We start from the raw sequence: 14,323 nt of genomic DNA on the forward strand, positions 1-14,323 counted from the left end.
TCTGTCTTTATGATTCACAAATAAAATATGGAGGCTTCTCAACATTTCACAGGGATTACAGTTCCTAGGAAAGGGTACACTCCACGGTATCCACTTGAAGATTTGTATTTAGCTATTTATGTTCTCTGTGTGGGGCTGGAGCCACAGTGCAGGGCTTGCTCCCCAAAAGCCAGGTCTTGGGTCTTTCTCAGCTACATCATCAAAAGCATTTCACTCGCCACTCATCTCCACCTATACAAAACAGTGGCATTGGTGAGGTGGCTCTGTGAGCAAGGGTGTTTGCCACAGGAGAGCTGGGGAGATGGGAGGTGGGTTTGTCTGCAAGCCTCTTGCCACCAAGCCTGATAACCCTAGGTCCCAGGTGGTGGAAGGAGAGAACTGATGCTCACAAGTTGTCCCCTGACCTTCACATGAGCTGTGGCACACAAACACACACACAAATAAATAAATTTTTTTAAGTTTAAATGTAAACTCCATTCAACAGATGGAGTTGGTTTTTTTGTTGCTACTGTTGTTGTTTTGGTTCTTTGGGGTTGGAGCAGTTGTTTGTTTTTGCGGGTGTGATCAGGTATAACACCCACCAGAGACATGGAGACTCCAACGCTATCTGTCCACAAGGGTGTCAAGGATAGTACACTATGAGGCCAAAAATCTACCTCAGAAAATCAAATCAGACACATTCCTATGCTAAGGATACTGGGATTCCCAACTGGGAAGCTGGGTCAGTAGGTTTATCCTACACGCACACATGTGGCCTGAGTTCATATCCTCAGAACCCATGTATGCACATCTGTAAACAGTGTGAGGGGAGGATGAGGTAGGAGTAACCTGGAAGTCTGCAGATCAGTCAGCCTGGCACACAGAGCCGGGAACAACAGAAAGACCCTGCCTCAAACTAGGTAGAAAGGGAAGACCAACATTCAAAGTTATCCTCTAACCTCGTGTCAGATCGCGGTCCAGGAATGGATTTACATGAGAATTCTAAGAGCCTGTGAGAAAACTCCAAGAAAATAAGACAAGACCCTTGTGACTGCAGTTTCCTGAAAATACCTAATTGTTCTTGGAATGTGTTTTTTTAATCCTCCCAGGTGTAGTGGGTAGGAGTGAGTTTACTTCAGATTACTCATTATTGCTTGCTGAAGTTATTGGATTAAATATTTAAATTATCACTTATATGCCTCTATGGAAAAACATGCTTTTGCCACTTGTGGCTTTGTCCTTGTGATTATACAGCTTGAACTCATGAAAACTTTACTCATGTGACTTTTCTTAATCCTCAGGATATAATTTGTCTGGGGCTCTGAATAAAGTTGGCTATTGCATGAGACTTTAGTTTACCTCATTTATTGGTTCCATTTTCCTAGGTCCCAATGCCTCTAGAGCCATGACACTCAAGTCACAGTGTGCCCACACTCACACATGTGAATGTGCACACATGTCTGCACTGGGAGATGGTCCACCAAAGATGGGTTAAGAATCATCAATTGGGAGTAGATGGATCTCAGTGGTAAAGCACTTGCCTAGCATGCAAAGGGGCCCCAAGTGGCATCCTCAGGACTGGGAGAGGAGGGAAAAAAAAAAGGAAAAAGAGAGAAAGAATTCCTGTGGGAATGGACAGAGCTCATGCTGTTTCTGGCTCACCATCTTCTCAGTCTTGGAGCTACTCATGATTATCACATCTTTTTGCAACAGAGAGGACTCATGACTCAGGGTGGCCAATCAAACTGAGCTAGTTAGTCACAGTTCCCCAGGAGAGAACCATGGAGGCAATGAATGCCATCAGCTCTTCTCTGGTATTATTGTTTATAAAGATGAAGCCAATTAAATGAATTATTTATCAATGAAGCCAATTAAAAAAAGCAGGGCCACTGGGTGGTGATGGCACACACCTTTAATCCCAGCACTTGGGAGGCAGAAGCAGGCGGATCTCTGTGAGTTCGAGGCCAGCCTGGTCTCCAAAGTGAGTTCCAGGAAAGGCGCAAAGCTACACAGAGAAACCCTGTCTCGAAAACAAAACAAAACAAAACAAAAATAGCAGGGCCAAGAAATAACAAGAGAGAAACTGAGTCCTCTAATCATGGCAGTTCTTCTGGACCCATCCATACCTGGGGATCCCAGGATTGTTTAGGTATGAGTACTCTCCCAAAATTCTTCTTGTCTGTTCAGGCTAAGATGGATTTCTATTCCTTACAATGAAAAACTCTTGGCCAATATACTTAGGTTCAATAAATAAATTTGTTTCACATTTGAGGGGGTACAGTGGGAGAAAGTTGGTTGTTTAACTATATATAAGGTTGTTAATTACATATACTTCATGAAAAGATTATCATGATCATGGTGATGCATGTCTATAATCTCAGCACTGTGAAGGCAGAGGCAAGAGAATCTCTGTGAGTTTGAGGACAGCCTAGTAGACATAACAAGTTCCAGGGCAGCAAGGACTACATAGTGAGACCCTGTCTCAAAAGGAAAACAAAAACAAAAAAACCTGGGTGTGGCAGTATCCATCTGTCATCCCAATGCTGGGGTTGGGGAAACAGAGACAAAATCTGGAACTCATTGGCCAATTACCCTAGCTAAATCATTGAGCTCCAGGCTCAGTGAGAGATACTCTCTCAAAAAATAAGGTGGAGAGAGATTGCGGACGACACCTGATGTCCACTTCTGAATCTTGTGTGCTCCGGTGTGCATTCACGCCCGCCCGCCTGCCTGCCTATACACACACAGAAATGACAGTGCATATATACAAAGCCACCAAATAGAACTTACCCCTGATGACACAGGGAAGAATAAAATAACCAGAAACTGGCCAATGGAACAGAAAATAAAATGTAAATGACAGCAAGAAATGTTCTTTCCAATCCATGCCCTCCCTGTCAGTGGCTAGACAAGGCTAGCCCTCCCTGAACAAGTAGGAGACCAAGAGCAAACACACACCAGCCACAGAAGCCAGAGGGCTAGGATGACTTGCAGAGGGGCTGACCAAACCATGTTAATGTATGTAGCCAAGTCCATGAAGCGCTGGGCATCCACAGACATGAGGTTGACGATCTCCCCAACTGTAGAAGACTTCCTAGCTGAATTGGTGATCACAAGGGCCTGTGGGATACAGGAGAGGGGAAGAGTTGAACCTACAGGTGAAGGTAAAGAGTTGTGGACTCTCCCCAGACCCTGGACAAGACTCTGGACAATAGTTTTCTCCTCCCCATCCTGAGCTGTTCTAGGTACTTTCTAAACCATGGCCTTGCACATTTCAGTATGCAGGCATGTCACCTGAGGGTAGAACCCTGTGGTTTCTTGATCAGCAGGTCTATGGTAGGCTAGGATTCTGGATTTCTAAGAAGCTCGAAGGTCATGAAAATGTTGCTGGCCCCAGATCCCAACACAAGGTTCTCAGCCTTGGCACTCTGACACTGAGAGCTAGAAAATGCTTTGTTTGGCCAGTCTACATACTGACTGCAAGACAGTCTCTGGCCTCTACTCAGAAAATTGTGATACCAAGTCATGATACCTAAAGTGTCTTGAGGTGTCAGGGGCAAGTGACGCTAGTGGAGCAATCCATTCGGGACATTTATTCTCAAGCATGGTTGTACACAATCATCTGGAGAGTCTTAAAAATACACCTGTGCCACTGAGCACAACAAGCTTGACTTCAATGTCCCACTGGTCTGGGCTGCAGCCTATGCACCAGGACTCAAGCTAACAGGCGAGTGTAACAGGGGGTAGGAAACACTAGGAAAGCCAATTATCTTGCCAGCCTATGAGTCAGGTGGTGGTACTACCTCAGAGGCCAGGGCATGAGTGTGCTGGAAGATCACTAAGTCCCTTTAAGTTACCTGTTTTCTAAGGAGAGAGAGAAAGGGTGTGGATTTGGATAGATAGGGGGGATCAGATAGGAACTGGAGGAAGGGAACCTTGATCATAATATATTGTATAAAAAAAATCTATTTTCAATAAAAATTAAAATTATGGGAAAAAAACTGAACAACAACAACAAAAAAAGTGGAGGTGGAGCCACGGCTCTGGGATAGTCCCTGCCAATTATGTGTACCTCCAGCATGGCAAAATAAAAATATTTAAAGCTTGTCTTCCTCTGTTCAACAATTACACTACCTCTTCGGCTCAAATCTAGGGTGAGAATGAAGGCAAACCCAGGAATAAACTAGAATAAAGATTTAACATAGATTGCTTTATCTTTAAAAAATAAAATAAGGGGTTGGGATTTAGCTCAGTGGTAGAGAGCTTGCCTAGCAAGCGCAAGGCCCTAGGTTCGGTCCTCAGCTCTGAAAAATAAATAAATAAAATATAACTCAGAGGTTAAGAGCACTGACTGCTCTAACAGGGGTCCTGAGTTCAATTCCCAGCAACCACATGGTGGCTCACAACCATCTGTAATGAGATCTGGTGCCCTCTTTGGTATACATAATAAATAAATAAATCTTATAAAATAAAAATAAAAAACTGCACACATGTGGAGGTCAAGTGTTGTCCTAGCCTTCCAGCTTATTTGAGACAGGATCTCATCACTACTGTACCCCAGGCTACTTCCTTCGGGAGCTTCTAGGGACTCTCCTGTCTCTACCTCCTAGCTCACTGTTGGATATATAGACATGTACTACCCTGCCAACTTTACATGGTTCTGGGGCTCCAAACTCAGGTCGTCAGGCTCGCACTTTACCTAGTGAGCCATCTCTTCAGCCCTGTACTTGGATCTCCAACCATGACTTCATCGAAGATCGCCGGGATGGCACAGGCAGCATGTGGGTTTACTAGCATCCCACACATCAGCCACTAAGAACAACTTTGTAAGGGACAAAGCTTGATGGTCCCCATAGCCCCCATCATTTCTTTGCTGAGGATGCTGGGCTGGAAATCTCCACACAGGTCCTGGGGTGCCCCAGCTCAGCCATCCCGGATTCTGAGGTCACAGGATCTGGTGTGAGTGCCCGGCCTACCTTGCGGTAGACAGCGCCCACCACAGCCGTCTTGATGCGCATGCCACTGATGAAGCAGATGTGAAAGTACTGGTGTAGAACCAATGTCTGCAGACAGGCAGTGACAAACAGCAATGCCGTGTAGAAGTAGCCCTGCCAGTCGGGGGCCTCCCTGTCATTCACAAAGTTGATAATCAATCTGTTGGGGGGAAGGAGAATGTAAGTGTGATACATACATCAAGAGGAAGTACTTCCAAGTCTCCATAATAATTTCCACCTTACCCACAGGAAGTCAGACAACACTTTACCTCACAGGGTGATATGACTGCCAGGTGCCAGCCTCTTACAACAGGGACCTCTACCTTAGGATCACCACACTGACAGATCTGTCTCCCCACTAGCAAGATCAAATAGAGCACACTGGGACCAAGGTGATGGAGAGAAACATGACAGAGGCCCCCTTGCTGTCTTCTTGGTTTCCAATTTGCAGAAGCTCAAGAAGTCTGCCTATACATCCTTGCTCTAGACAACCCCACATTCTCCTAACTTTGGATTCAGGAGGCTTCTATGACTTGCAAGTGGCTACAACTCAGATGCTAATTAAATGAAGCTGGGGAAGGTGAAGGTAGTGAGTAATAAGCCTACTCCTGCACATGGCCGAACCACCCAGGAAGTCAAGCAGAGCCAGGCAGTCAGGCAAGAGTTCTTACTTCAAGATCTCAGGGCCGGCAAACATCATCAGATCATGAAGGGCCTTGAACAGGAAGCTCATGAGGAAGTAGGGCCCAAAGGTCTTGTATAACACCTTGAACAGAGAGGGGTTCTGGTCCTTCTGGGGGGACTTGACAATCAGCGCCTCGACCTCCTCATTCACATCCAACTGGGAACTTCCCTTGGCCTTGCTGGGGTCTTTGGGAGATGTATACACAATCCGCACAGGCTGCCTATAACACGAGGATGGTAAATTATTGGGTCCGCCAGAGAGGAAACCCACAGTCAAGCGTGTTAGGAGCAGAATCCAAGACAAGTCACCATAGAGAGGCAGCTTAATGTAGTAGGTATAACCCTGGGACTCAGGTTACCTGGGTCCTGCCTGGGCCATCTGCTGGCTGCAACTGCTGGTACACTTAAGTTCATTTCCTCTTTTACAAAACAGAGCTCATCATAAGCCAGGTTGTGGCAGTGTATGATTGTAATCCCCATGCTGGGGAAGCTGAGACAGAGGAGGCTTTAAGGCAAAAAAAAAAAAAAAAAAAAAAAGAAAGAAAGAAAGAAAGAAAGAAAGAAAGAAAGAAAGAAAGAAAGAAAAGAGCAGCATAGTGAGGTGCTGTCTAAATAAATTAAAAGTCCTGCCTACCTCTACCTCATGGGGTGGTTGTACAAACTGAGTGAGTGGACATAACTGTATGGCAGCCCCAAGCTCATGTACAGACACACAATTCCTATCAGAAGCTCAACTGGCTGCTTCACAGGAAGTGATGGATCAGTTCTAAAATCTGTAATGGGAACTCAAGATCCAGATAAGCTAAAACCATCCCGAAAGAGAAGAATGAAGCCAAACCTCATACTGTACAATTTCAAATTTTACTGTGAAGTCACTAACAGATGTCAAGAAAGGCACAAGGAAGCTACACAGGGACCAGTGTAGTAGAAGTAAAGGCCCAAAATTAAAGATCCACAAGCAGGCTGGGCAGTGGTGGCACACGCCTTTAATCCCAACACTCAGGAGGCAGAGGCAGGCAGGTCTCTGTGAGTGCAAGGCCAACATGGTCTACAGAGTGAGTTCCAGGACAGCCAAGGCTACACAGAGAAACCCTGTCTGGAAAAACCCAGGAGAAAAAAAAAAAAAAATCCAGAAGCAGGTGATTTCTGTCAAGCCCATTCATAAGGGACAAAAGAGTCTTTTCAAAAATTGGTGATGGGCCAAGCAAGGTGGCTCATGCCTGCAATCTTAGCACTTAGGAATAGAGTAGAAAGACAGCCTAGGCTACACAGAAAGGACCTCTTTTCAAACAAAGCAAAACAAAAGAATAGTAGTAGGAAACTAGATAGCCACATGCAGAGAATAAGCTAGACCATGACCTCACATTGTATACAAAAATTAAAGACTTTTTTTTTTATTTACATGTATGTTGTATGTGCATTTGCCTACATGAGTTTATGTGCACCATGTGAGTTCAGGTACCTGTGCAAGCCAGAAATGGGTGTTGGATCCCAAGGAACTAGGTGATTGTGAGCCACCTGATGTGAGTGCTGGGAACCAAATCTTGGTCCTCTGTAATGACAGTATGAGCCATTTCTCCAGCCCCACAGAAATGCACTGAGAATGGACTCAACTTCCACACACAGAAGCTAAGAACTATAAATCTTGCAAGCGTGGTTTGCACATAGTCCCAGCACTTGGCAGATGGATACAAGAACAATCTTCAAGTTCAAGGTCATCCTCAGCTACATAGGAAAGAAAATATCAGCCTAGATATGGTCATGTGCCAAAACAGCTACATAAGCTTTCAAGCAGCTTTGTTTCATGGGTCTAAGTCCTCATCAGGTGGTCACAGTGACTCAGCCCAGTGACCATCCTGTGCAGTGCTGTAGTTCTGCCCTGTCCTACACAGGCCAGACCTGAATGAAGACAAACACCCCAGGAGGCATCCACAACAAGTGAAATGCCAATCTAAAGTCACCTAAGTCTAGAATCTTCCCTCCATTCTGCAGACAAAAGTCTATACAAACTATATTCTTACACATTTAAATATTCAGTATCCCCTCTTATCCATGGATATTATTGGCTATGCTTTCTTATAAACACATAAAAGTTTAACCTATGAGTCAACCAAAAATTTTTAAAAAAGAAACATTTACAATAAAAATGATACAATATGAGAGTGTTTTGTTACTCTTGAAACACTTTCTTATGCTGTCCTCATCCTTCTTGAGATATTAAGAGAGGACAGATGAAGTAAGGCAAATGACAGGCACTGTGATGTAGCTTTAGGCTGCTACCTAAAGATTACTTGACCATAAGCACCACCAATCTGATAACCAAGATGGAGGCTGAGTAATGGACTAGCAGGTGGGTAGTGTGTACAATGTAGACAGAGTAGCAAAAAAAGGCAGTTCATACCCTGGATGACAGAGTATGATGGAACAAGGATAGTGCATAATTGAAACCTTCGGAATGGAATTTTAGATTTAACATTTTCATATCATGTTTGATCACAGGTAACTAGGTATGGGAAGATCATGCCTCAGTCTTTTAAACCATCACCTGTTAGAGCAATTAATAGCTACTTCATTTTGTTTCACACTACCTATTTTTAGATAAGCTGTCCTTTACAAATTTCTCCCTGGTGAAGTTACTGTTCCCTTTTGCCTGATGCCGTGACTTCTAAACCAGCAGCAACAACAAAAACCTTATGATGGCTGACACATGAGCTGTTACAGTCAACTATTATAGGAGAAAGTGGTGAAAAAGAACAATCTCTGGTCTCCAAACCTCCTAAAAAAATGCTTTTCATTTGTCAGAACATGGAATACCAATGGTTGTGGTGATATTGTGTTCCCTGAAATATTGTGCACATTAATAAACTTATCTGGGGTCAGAGAACAGGACAGCCACAATATTAAACATAGAGTGGTGACACATGCCTTTAATCCCAGCACTCGGGAGGCAGAGCCAGGCAGATCTCTGTGAGTTCAAGGTCACACTGGAAAATAGCCAGGCATGGTGACTCACACCTTCAATCCCTTAAAGTGAGCCTTTAATCCCAGGGAGTGATGGCAGAAAGTACAAAGATATATAATTCGTGAAGACAGAAACTAGAAGCATTTGGCTGGTTAAGCTTTTAGGCTTTTGAGCAACAGTTCAGCTGAGACCCATTCGGATAAGGACACAGAGGCTTCCAATCTAAGGAAACAGGATCAGCTGAGGAATTAGCAAGGTGAGATAGCTGTAGCTTATTCTGTCTCTCTGATCTTCCAGCATTCACCCCAATACCTGTCTCGGGTTTGATTTTATTAATAAGTACCTTTAAGATTCCTGCTACAAATGGTTTTTAAATAAGATCAAAGTACAGGGCTAAGGACTTGCTCATCTGTTCTAAAATTAAAAAAAAAAAAAAAAAATTTAGCTTGCCTGAAAATAAGGTATTCACCTAAAAATTACAAACTGACTCAGGAGACAATGTCATTGGTAATCTGGGGAATGTTCCAATTGAGAAGGTAAATATCCCATAAATGACATCAAGCCTAGATGTGGAAGTCAATCCGTCTCTATAAGAGCTCTCTGAGCCATGAATTCCCCAAGACAGAGTTTGAAGGCTGACAGCTCTTCCATCTTCTCAAGATATCCTGAATAAACCTGAAGTCCTATGAGTTGTCCAGCATGGGTGCAGGGGAAACAAACTAGAATCCTTTGGAAGAGCTTCAGGTACTTTTGCTGAGCCATCTCTCCAGCCCTGATTTTCTTTTAGTTAGATACACTGGAACATTGCTGGCACATCCTCCATGTTGTTCAAGTACTTTTAGGCACCAAACACTGTGGGGAAGACTATCTGTCTACTTTTTCACTTAGCATAACAACTTTGTGCTTCTTTCCTCTGCTTACATTCTAATGGGTGGTTGGGGTTGATTCTGTTTTGGGCTATCACTCACAAGGCAGCTACAAGTATGCACAAGCCTTTTAGAACCTAAGCTTCCCGTCCTAAGCTTCCCGTTCTGTTGGGCATCTACCTAGGAACAGAATGACAACAGGTAAGTGACTACATTTAATTCAAAAACAAAACAAAACACCATCAAACTCTTTTCCACAGCCACTGAACCACTTGATATTCACACCAACAGGAAACATGATCCAAAGCAGCCTCACTATATATAAGAGGAGCATAGGGTGAGGAGGACACAAAATATTATCACATACAAAGGAAGCACTGGGCCAGAAACAAAGGAGGAGTAGGAGGCAGGGCAGACCAAATTTCTATAGGAGCCCCTCAGGGCCAAGAAACCAAGGCAGGCTTCCCATCCACACCTCTCCTCTCACCACTTCCCTGGACAAGCAGAACACCCTGCAGCCCAGAATCTATCTCAGCTTACATCTTTTCTCTGGATAAGTGGCCCTGCCAAGTTCCAGCCCAACAAGATTTGCTCTCTACTCCTTCCTACCCCTCCCTATCCACAGGTGTAAAATGTGCTCACACTTCGCCAGACGGTGGTGGAGCACACCTTTAATCCCAGCACTTGGTAAGCAGAGCCTGGCGGATCTCTGTGAGTTCGAGGCCAGTCTGGTCTCCAAAGCGAGTTCCAGGAAAGGCGCAAAGCTACACAGAGAAACCCTGTCTCAAAAAAAATAAAAACAAACAGACAAAAAAAAAAAAAAAAAGTGCTCACACTTCTAGGAAAAAGAGCAAGTGATTCCTCACCAAGATGAACATCCCTAAAGGTCAGGGTCTTCATGGAGTCAGTCTTTGGGTGACAGCTTTCAAGCCTAGTGGGCCAGTTCCTGCCACACCCTCTCCAGCAAAACAGAAATGCCCAGGCCAAATCTGCCTCAGATGAGTAAACACAACTTTTCTAGAAAAGTTGCCCAGGGTTGATTGAGCACTAAGGCCATCAGATGACATTTATCTCATGAGCAGAACAGAAAACCTTGAGAAGAATGGAGGCTCAGTGCCAATGAGTTGGCTCAGTGGCACCTGCTGTCCACCCTGACAGCCTGAGTTCAATCCCCAGCACCCACATAGTAGGGTGTGAGAACCAACTCCCATAAGTTATCCTCTGACCTCCATACATGCATGCTATGGCAAATGCACACCCACACAAGTACACATAAATAAACATAAATATAATAATAATAATAAAGCCATTCAATCCAGCAAGAACATTCAAGACACCAGAAAGATGTTTAGAGAGGGAGAGGTTAAAGACAGACTGAGTAAGGAGGGCAAAGCCCAAGCCCCAGCACACACAGCTGAGGGTTGTGACCAGCAGAATCAACTTCCAGATTGGCAAATGGCCTCCTCTCTCCTTTTGGAGAGCTAATCAATCAGTGATGTCAAGATATAATTTACAGACAATATAGGAGGGAGCTGCTGGGAGCTGCCTTTGATGTTACACACTTCCATTCCACCCCATCTGATAGATGAGAAACTTCAACCTAGAGAGTTGATGCAGTTTCCCCAGAAACAAGAAACTTAAGAGATTCAGGCCACAGTGGCTAAGGGAGGTAACAAGTCAGTCTAGGCCACATCTGTCTCATCTGGGAAAACACAGAAACATGACACTCACCTCCTTGACTTAGCACATTCCTTCTTCCAGTTATTTACCAGCACAGGTACGACTTCTTCTGATGTGTCCTCCTTATTTAGTGACCAGAGGTCACTGCTCTCCAGGGGCTGGCGGTAGCCCTGCACCATCATCCTGGGAGCAAGGCACAAAGGGGGACACAGTGAGCATTGAAAGAAGAGTGTGGTGGGGCTCCCCTCAAACACCTGCTGTCACTGTCCAGGCATGACTGGAAAAATATGAGGATGAGTGGATATGAAGGCATATTACCTAATTATGGCTAACTCTACTAGGTCTTTTAGGGAAATGAGCCCATCTTGACAGACAGGTGAACCACGTGTTTATAAAGAAATAGCTGGGTATTTCTAATTATTGTTCTGCTTTGTAAATTTTATTTTTAATTATTTTATTTTCAAACAGGGCCTCATGTAGCCCAGACTGGCCCCAAGTACTCTATGTAGCCAAGGATAACCTTGAATCTGGTTTTCTTGCTTCCTATGAAAATATCATCAAATTCTAGGTGTTTTCTTTTCGTTGATCATGTACATTGTTCTTATGTATTTCCTATGATGTGCATATATGACTTTACTATAAGCTAGGGGACAACAACAATAACAGCAGTCACTGCTCTGCATCTGTGGCTCTGGAAAAGTTTTGTCTCAAGTTATTCCTTAAGCAGTAGAGCACAACAGCTATTTACACTGCATTAGGGGTCATGCAGCATCTAGAGATGATTCAGAATACAAGGCAGATGTAGTTAAATGCAAATGTTACTCTGCTTTATATGGAGGGCTGAACATCAATCAGAAAGTGTAGTATCTGTATACTTTTTTGGAACCAAGCCTGCTAGGATACCACATTAAATAGTTACAAAACCCTTCAACCCAAAGACAAGCCTATACCAGAGATTAAAGGGGCTCACAGCCCATGTATTTATCATATAAAATTGGAGGCTATTTTGTGACCTCAAGATATAACTTGCAGACAGTACAGAAGGGAATTACAGGCAGCTGAGCTGCACAGAAGCATTCGTGTGCCCACTGCATTCATGCCCCACTACCTACCCCATCTGGAAGCCCAGCCTTACCCTGTAATCCACCAGAAAGTGATCCTGGAAAGGAAAGAGGCGCTGGATTCTGGGCACGGATTCTAGGAGATAGAAGGCACAGGGGAGATAGGATAAGGGAAACCCAAACTTAACTTTTCACATTTTGGAGAGCTAGGTGGAGCTGACCACCTTCCTTCAAAGGCCCATGGCCCATGCCTTCACACTTCTGCACCCCACATGGGCTACTCTCTTGAGCCACAGGAAAAGACCAGAGCTCATCCCTCCAGTTTCACCCAACCATTTGTTCCTGTATACCTACTATGTGTAAACATTATACAAACCTATCTCCACTTACATTTCCATAGCAACCCCATGACCTTTTGTTAACATCAGCCCCACTTCATTCATCCATTCATCAAGTATTTATGAGCACCTACTATGTACTGGGCACTCTATAAAGTACAATGGCCCTTTCCTTCCTACACTGCCACCTCAACCTTGTGAGGTGGTGTTATTATCATTGTTCCCACTTTACACACCCATTTATTGAGTAAAATTTGTATTAAGCATCTACTTTGCACCAGGCACTCTCTACAAAGAGGTGTACACTTTGGTGTTGCATTGCTGTCAAGCAAGTCCAGGACCTTGCACATGCTAGGCAAGTGTTCTCTGAGCTACACTCTCAGCACAGATTTTACTGTTTTATGGCCCTGTGGACTGTCTAAACACTGTCCTATTATTATCTCACTTCCTTCTCCCACCCAGATGATACTTCCTGAACATTTACCATGTGCCAAGAAACATACAGAAATATAAACAAAGAGACAACCCAAGTACACCTGGAGGTACACTGTTATCCTGCTCTACAAGCTGTCCACACACTCATCCAAGAATACCCTCCAAGGCAGGGTTAAGTGTTACCCCCATTTTGCAGTTAAATGAGAATAGAGGCAAAATAGCCTGTCTGAGCTACTATATCTAAAAAAAAAAAAAAAATGGCAGGGTATGTGAGTCAAATAGTGAGGCTCTAGAGACAGAAAGACAATCATCAAATGACTACACAAATACAAAAAAAAAAGGTAAAACTTAATTGCAATCATTGTCTAAAATGTAGGTAGATATGACCATTGAGCTCACATACGGCAACAAAGACTGGTTCATGAGGCTCAGAGAAGGCCTCTCTGGGGAAGGCCAGAATTTGAAGAGGGAATAGAAGGCAACTATGTCAAGAGAAAAAGCAAGGCATTCCTGACAGAAAGCAATGTGTGCAGAGACCCAAGAGTGTGGAGAAGTACAGCATACCCAGGGACCCAGAAGGGATTTAAGCCTACAGCAGAAGGCTAGGCATAGCTCAGCAGCAAAACACTTGTCTAGAGTGTGGGATCAACAGCAGGCAAGAGAAGTGAAAGCAGTCTATGATGGAGGCTGTATGGTCTACAGGAGGTCAGGCTAGGAATGTTGAGTTTTTACAGGCATCTCATACAGGAGCTGTAGAGATTTTGAGCCAGCTATCAGAGAATCTCTTTCTCAGAGGCAGAAGGCCAGCTCAACAGCAGGTGGAGATACCAGCACAGAGCTCAAGAAGTCCAGCATTTAACATGTTCACATCAAGATCTCAATCCAAAACAGCCTCTGTGAAGGGACAGCAAGGGTTCTCTACAACCAAGAATGCTGCTTGCAGCCTCAGAGTTTTATAGAGAGAGTAGAGGAGACAGCCCAGTCTAATGATGAGTTTCCCATCCAGTCTGTTGACCCTAGTTCCACTCCCACAATTCCAGAAGAAGCTGATTTAGGGTAAAATCAGGGTATCAACATTTGTTTCTGTTTAAAACTTCCAAATTATTCTTGGCAAAGTCACTAGGCAGGAAACACACAAAGTAAGGCCAGAACATGGTTAAACTCCATAGCCACTAGTCCAAAGGTGAACATGAATGTTCAAAGCCCTAAAAGCAGCCAGAAGGGGTCCTACCTGGCCAAAAGGGTGAGTTAGAAAAATGGTGTTCTTTAGCCAGGCAGTGGTGGCACACACCTTTAATCCCAGCACTTGGGAGGCAGGGGCAGG

At 44.1% G+C, this 14,323-nt stretch overlaps 1 protein-coding gene across 4 annotated transcripts in view; it reads right to left on the minus strand.

The window, feature by feature from the left end:
• The window catches only part of Abcc1 (ATP binding cassette subfamily C member 1), a 126,472-nt gene that overhangs the window by 51,715 nt on the left and 60,434 nt on the right, over positions 1-14,323 (minus strand). For 3 of the 4 annotated variants that reach the window (XM_036196071.1, XM_036196073.1, XM_036196070.1), the window contains exons 6-10: positions 12,301-12,362; positions 11,217-11,348; positions 5,645-5,878; positions 4,956-5,133; positions 2,938-3,099 (exon numbers count right to left, since the gene is read on the minus strand). In XM_036196071.1, coding sequence (XP_036051964.1) covers positions 2,938-3,099; positions 4,956-5,133; positions 5,645-5,878; positions 11,217-11,348; positions 12,301-12,362 — 768 coding nt within the window. The remainder of the gene's footprint in view (positions 1-2,937; positions 3,100-4,955; positions 5,134-5,644; positions 5,879-11,216; positions 11,349-12,300; positions 12,363-14,323) is intronic. The other variant, XM_036196072.1, reaches the window with a different exon arrangement.

The sequence above is a fragment of the Onychomys torridus genome, chromosome 8, assembly GCF_903995425.1.
Source record: "Onychomys torridus chromosome 8, mOncTor1.1, whole genome shotgun sequence".
Lineage (NCBI taxonomy): Eukaryota > Metazoa > Chordata > Mammalia > Rodentia > Cricetidae > Onychomys > Onychomys torridus.